Source organism: Mustelus asterias, chromosome 5 (genome assembly GCF_964213995.1).
Source record: "Mustelus asterias chromosome 5, sMusAst1.hap1.1, whole genome shotgun sequence".
In the NCBI taxonomy this organism is placed as follows: Eukaryota; Metazoa; Chordata; class Chondrichthyes; order Carcharhiniformes; family Triakidae; genus Mustelus; species Mustelus asterias.
The window spans coordinates 92,800,542-92,807,301 of NC_135805.1; the positions used below are offsets into that span (position 1 = coordinate 92,800,542).

The 6,760-nt window shown below is 41.4% G+C and overlaps 1 protein-coding gene across 1 annotated transcript in view; it reads left to right on the forward strand.

Annotated features, from left to right (window-relative positions):
* The window catches only part of LOC144493997 (cytosolic 5'-nucleotidase 1A-like), a 59,354-nt gene extending 55,096 nt beyond the window's left edge, over positions 1 to 4,258 (forward strand). Inside the window, exon 7 of the mRNA XM_078213571.1 lies at positions 3,959 to 4,258. Coding sequence (XP_078069697.1) covers positions 3,959 to 4,258 — 300 coding nt within the window. The remainder of the gene's footprint in view (positions 1 to 3,958) is intronic.
* The last annotated feature ends 2,502 nt before the right edge of the window (positions 4,259 to 6,760 follow it).

Below are 6,760 nucleotides of genomic sequence, written 5' to 3' on the forward strand. Positions count from 1 at the left end.
CTGCATCTATTTTCAATTTTTAACAAATCACCATTTTTACTGAGAGGGCAAAGGAGATGGTGTATGAATCACCCAGGCTGGAAACCTAAACTCAGAGCCATTTGGAATTAATGCTGAGTTCAAACAGACCCCATTTTCACTGTGCGAAGGGCCTTAACCCACAATGTGAGAGTCTTGAATTTATAGATGAAATGCTCATGAAAGGCAGATCAGGGCTACCAAGTGTCATGATCTAAAGTTATTTAAGTCCCCAGCCCTTTAAAAATTAAAACAAACGACAGGCAGGGCTGGATTTCATGGTGGAGGGAAGGAGGGGTCTGGTCCCTGACTGCCTGGCTGAAATGCGAAGGATCGTAAAGGGGTATGACTTTGAGGGGATTCCTTTGTTTGGCACAGGGATGATAATACTTTAATTGTTTTACTTTACCTCTTTTTCATCTCTTTCTCTTAATCCCATCTTCATTCCTCTCTCTATTTTTGTTTCTGTACATGATTTAACATTGAATATTCTAATGGACAATTGCTGGTTCAAATCTTGTGTGCCTCAGTAAGGATTCTCCCATCTGGTTGGTTGAAGAGACAGATTTTTGCTTGCCCTCTTCACACAGTTCCAAAATCCCCTGCAGAGGGCACTATGCTGAAATGGATCCTTAGTTAACATAGGTTGCTGTGCAAAAACCCACACCAAGTCTATGGACAGCTGTGAGTGTAACAAGCAGTGAATTCCATTCATTTGCTACTAACTACTAAATCTGAGGCATGCAGATAGCATAGTCTCATTATGTTTACTAATTTTATTTGAGCCAGTGGTGGGTGAGTCAGGATTTCAGCAGAGAGGACATAGTCATGCCATTTCTCCATAGATGAGACAGCCTAGCTATACTATGAAGCATGACTAGTCAAAAGTTGCATGCCCCTTTATAATACTGGCTTTGTAAAAGGAGGTACAAGTCAGCCTGCCAAATTTTCCATTGCTTTCTAAAGCCCCAATTGAACGAGGTGTCAATGGGATACCAGCATTAATTCCATTTTGAAGATGATGGGATCCACAAGGGCCACTCTTAAGCCCCATGTTTCTTGCTCGAATAAAAGCCATTTGTGATCTAATTTCTCGGTCATTGTATCTGTTGCTGTATGCTGATAAAAAAATTGTCCTCTCAACTTATAAGCAGAAATCTTACGGCCGTTCACTCCGGCAGGATTTTCCCATCCCACTGCAGTGAACGGAGATTTGGCTGGATGCCAAATTCTCCAAACCCGCTGCAGCAGGAACATGGCATGACCAGCTGATAAGATCATGCCCATAGCTTTGTTTTCCTTTAGATAGTTGGCACTGTCATTCAGCAGTTGGAAGGTGGTTCCTAGGATTATATCAATATTGTGTAGGAATCTGCTGGAGTGTTTCAATGTAAGCAGGGTGCCCGCCATTCAAAAACAAACTCTTTAAAATCATTACCTTGCCATTAGCTGGTGCGACTAAACATTAGTAGAATGTTCGATAACAGCTTTGGGTGTGTGCCATTTCTAGTTTTCAGCTTGAAGAATCAAAGACCGCTGACAGAATTCCTTGTGTGCAATTTAGAAGAGTACTATAATAAATTGAAAAATATTATTGAAAAAATGTTAGAGCATAAAGATAATGAACCACAGTGAGTAATTTCAAAAAAGATAAAGTTGTTTCAGTTGATTATATTTAGACGCTTCAACTCACATTTGCTTAAAAATAATCTGGTGCCAAGGTTTCAGAGCATCATTCTGACACAAGTTCAACAAAAGAGCAAAAGTGATGATGAATTGGTTACCTGGTAAGGTTGGGAGGAGAACATGACAACTGGCATTGGAAGGCTTCTCATTGATGGATTTTTTCACATTGTCTATTCCCTTAAAGCAAGGACCAGTTTGTCTTATTTTACCAGCAAACTGATGGGGAGTTCAAAGCTTCATGCCCGGATGGGCCCCACTTGGCCACTCAAATGAAGCTTCATAGTGAAGAGTTTGGTGACAAAGAAATTCCATTATTTCTCCAGAGCTCTTACTTTCGGGGCCACATTTAGGGCAAGCGGAAATTCTGTCTCCTCCCCTCCCCCAGCCTCTGCTCGATTTACCAGTGGGTGGGATTGCAAGTGGAGACTGACATATAGGTCTTGTCACAATTCCCATGTCCATTGAGCTCCCTGCACTTGACATCCACCTCAAAGAAGTGCCATAGAATTTCAGCCCTTTTGACTTTACAAAGCCATTTTCAAAACATTTCTTGCACTGCAAGTGACTTTACGGAAGATTTGTCTTTGTGTAATATTTTCAAAGGTGAAAGGTGTGTCACTGGAAATGTTCAATGAATATAGTAAAAAATTACTGAAAATAAAACTAAACTTTATAACCTGTAGCCACTATTCCCAGAAGCATTCCCTTTGCTTTAAATGCGAGAAAATATTTTGAATACTTATATATGCCACAGAGTTGATGTAGGTATGTTAAAATAGGGAATGAACTCTGCAATGTATTAAGGATTTAGAAGCCTTCCTACAATACGGTCTGTGCTTTTCCACAGCCAGCTTCCATTCTCAGTCAGAAGAGGTGTGTGTGGAGGTGAAATGCTTGTTCATAAGGAAGAGGATATATTTTGTAGTGAGGCAGTCTGGCACCTTCCTTCACCCCTCTTAAAAGCCACTTTGATGGTATTGACATAAGTTTTGAAGAATGCTTTTGGGAATTATGACTGGAAACAATGGGAGAAATCTTTTTCTCATATCAAGGGTCCCAACAGTACGCTCAGTGACAGAGAGGCTAACCAAGTGCAATCTTGCGGCAGCCAACGAGAACCAAAGCCAGTCATGCAGCAGGAATGGGCAGGGAGAAATTGGCCCCTTCGTTACCTCACAGGGTCAAAGGTCCACATGCCATGTTTGAATGGCTCCCAGACAGGCTTTGACTCCATATCATCCAGCTGGAATGCAGATGCAATGAGGGTGTCAGGGGCCTGTCTGGCACATTGTTCCACCACTCTTGCCCTGCCTTTCATAACTCTTGACCCAACCCCATCACCCTTGACCCACAATCATTCACCCTAGAGCTTTTCCCTATCACTGTAGATTAGCCCTCCAGCACACTGGAACTGCCCTCTGTTACCCTCCACCTGCTATCCATCATCTTTGATGATCCCTTATCATTCTTGAGCTGCCTTCTGTTAGCACCGACTCTCAGGATCTCAACATTGACCTTCCTTGTAATGACTTTGATCTCCTGATGATCATGCTTGATCTGTAGAAATTGTAGTCCAGCTTCCTCCCTCTGTCCCCCATGATCTTTCATAGGATTTCCACCTATGCCTCTCAGTCAGCCATGCCCCTTTCCCCTTTTACAGCCGCCATCCAATCTCAATGCATCAATGCATCCTCTCCCCAGTTCAACAAAGCCCCCCCTCCAAGGAAAGTAGCTTCAACTTAGTCCAAATCCACCAGGAAGATGACCCCACCCACTGCATACAACCTTTAACCAGTCATGAATCTGAAGGCATGCTTTTTTTGTTTGTTGCAGACTTTATTCGAAAGGTACAATTTAATCTTGCAAGGCTGTGTTTCAGTGAGCATGGGTGACATGCTAATATATTAAAAATAAGTTCCCATTGTTTGTCTTTGGGAAGCACAATCCACCCTCAATCCACTGCCAATTTAATAACCAACTTTCTTCCTGTCATCAGGAAGCTGACATTTTGCTTCCCTCGATTAAGTGCCCTCGTCCATGTCGTTTCCCACTCCTGGGAGCTTGACCAGATTCCACCCAATATGTGCTAAAAGTGGGAGATAGAATAAATAAACTGAAAAATGAATAATTTTGGGGTTGATTATCTAAAATGACAGTGTATGAAATTAGCAACGCTTGAAGTGTATGATCAGATTTTGCAAAATGTTGCACGCGAATTGTTTCTGAAGTTGTAATTCACCTGTTTCACAAATAGGGCACCCTCGTAGGATTTCTGGAATCACTCGGAAGACTCCAGAAAAAGTTCTATGCCAAAAATGAACGTTTGAATTGCCCAATCCGAATATACTTGATCGTAAAAAAGGGCGGTTCAACTGCAGGATTAAAAGCTTTGAAGACAATTCGTTCCTGGGGGCTGGATGTTGACGAGGCATTCATTCTTAATGGCTTACCAGCAAATGGTCTCTTAAGCAAAATAGGCCCTCATATTTACTTTGATGAGCAGACACTCCAGCCAACAAGCTCAACAGCCATCGCACAATGCAAGTCACGTTAAGGGGTGGGATGATCCTTTTAAAAGTCATTGCTGTAGTTTTTAAGAATGTCAACTGTGCATTGCCAGGAAAATTAAAGTTACATTACCGAAGTAATTAGTAGCCATGTGTTTTATTATGAGTTATATCTGGCTATAGTGATATCTTTCAAACAAAATAAAACAGCAAGTGAAAAGTAACCATTTCAGAGGGTGTCATCTTCAACAACTCCTCGCTTTATTACTTAAGATATTCAATCAGTTATTTGTATCTCTTATTTGCTGGATGGTTATTCTTAAAGTGCAAGGCAAATTTTCCTTTAACCATCATTTATGAGATATCGATTAAACCATTGTTTCTGAAGTGATGCGAAAAAGTATTTTTATGCAAAATGTTAATATTGATCATTTTAATCTTAAAACCTAATATTAAACAACATGGACGGATTTAATTTTTTGCCAAAATTAGACTTACTGCATCAGTTTCTCAAATGTCAGTGCTTGTGTTGATGTTATTTTTAATGTCCAGTGGGTAACTACTGGTGGCTTGCAAGTATCAGCAGGTGGAAAAAGTGAAAGTTTTGACTGTTAAACCAAATTAAATTATCTTCTAAATTAGCACAGTTTCACTCTAGTTACACCCTTTCCAAATGTGAATTTCTTTCAAGATTTAAATTTTACACTCATAAGCATACAAAAATTGAAAAGTTACTTAACGACGATGTTCACCATAATTTTGGTCTCTTTGCATGCCAACCTTGACATCTCAAGTTCCAACAAAATGGCCCAGATATCTAATTGGAACATACCACAGCAAATACAGCAGCCTATCAGAAATGATGCAGTCAATTACCACGGTTTCTAAGCAAATTAGTTAGATGCAACTTGTATTTTAAACAATACTTTTATTCTTCAGTAATTTCAAAAAAGATATATTCCCTGTTCTCCCGGAGAAATAGCAAGGCACATTAATATAATTATATTTGAATTGTATTTAGTGACACAATGATGTAAAATACAAAGAATATAAAGAAATTGATTGAAAACCATGATGGAAATTGCTGGAAATTGATTGTTACAATTTTTTGTTACGGTTTATAAGACTGCTATGTTTTGGGACTGGGTGGGGTTTCTCTCCTTTGCGCTGATCACTGGTAATGCATTCTTATGGTTTCACTGGTGTCAATGGTGTTTCCTGTTGAACATACCCCTCGCCTATGGCGGGGGTGCACCGTCGACAGGACCATAAGATACCGCCGGTGTGAGCAAGAGCAAGATTTCGGAGTGTGGGTGGGATTTTCTGGCCCTTCCTACTGGTGGGATTTTCCAATCCCACCAAAGGTGACCCCTGCCCCCCACAGTGGGATGGGTGAGCCACGTAAAATGCCTTAGACATTGCGATGGGAGCAGAAGACCCCACCAGCGGCCAAAGGCGAGCCATCCCTGCCGCCAAAAACATGCCATGGGGGGAACCGGAAAATTCCGCCCGGTATCTTTTATTTAAGGTAAAATGTGACCTCTTCTGAAGTCTGCCTAACAGCAAGGACGGGCGGTTTGATTGTTAAAGATTAAAGGATGACCCAGATTGTTTTGCTGGGAAGAAGGATTAAGAAGGTGCTCACATCTGGAGACAATGGCAGCTGCATTTACAGTGCTTAGTCTTGTAGTCTCCGAAGGCCCAGGAAGGTGTTGAGAACGTCAGGTTGTAAACTTTTAAGCTTCAAGCTGTAAGTTTCAAGTTAGAATAGAATTAGGGTGTAAAGAATAGCTAATCAACATTTCTACTTTGGTACATGTGATTCATCTTGCCATGGAGATGGACTTTGAGAGGGGAAGAGTTTCTAAGATATCCCTGAAAAACTCACAGAAAGGCAGTCTGCCAGGCATCGAGAGAGAGAAAGCAGCTGCAGGCTGCAAGTTTCTATGGTTCACTGTGCAGGAATGTGGGTGGGAGACAATACTTGAACTGGAAAAAACAAATTCATGAGAAGTTAAATAAGACCTAAATTTGCCTCGCATTAGCTCGGGGGAGAAGTCTCCAGCAAAACTCACACCATGAAAGACAATTCTGGAATTAACGTTTTCCAAGTTGGGAATGGAAAAGATTGTGAGTAAACCCTTGGGAGATAAGTCATTTTGGACTGGTTCTAGGAAAATTGAATCTCGACTTAAAGAACAGTGTAATGCACACTCGATTGTGGGACTTTCCAGTTTTGTTAAAAGTTCTGTTCTGTTCTTGTTCTAGTCGTGTCACAAGTAGGCTTTCATTAACACAGCAATGAAGTTACTGTGAAAATCCCCTAGTCACCAGACTCAGGCGTCTGTTCGGGTACACTGAGGGAGAACTTAGCATGGCCAATGCACTAACTAGCACATCTTTTGGACTGTGGGAGGAAACCAGAACACCTGGAGGAAGCCCACGCAGACTCAGGGAGAACGTGCAAACTCCACACTAACAGCAACCCAGGCCGGGAATCGAACCTGGGTCCCTAGTGCTGTGAGGCAACAGTGCTAATCACTGTGCCA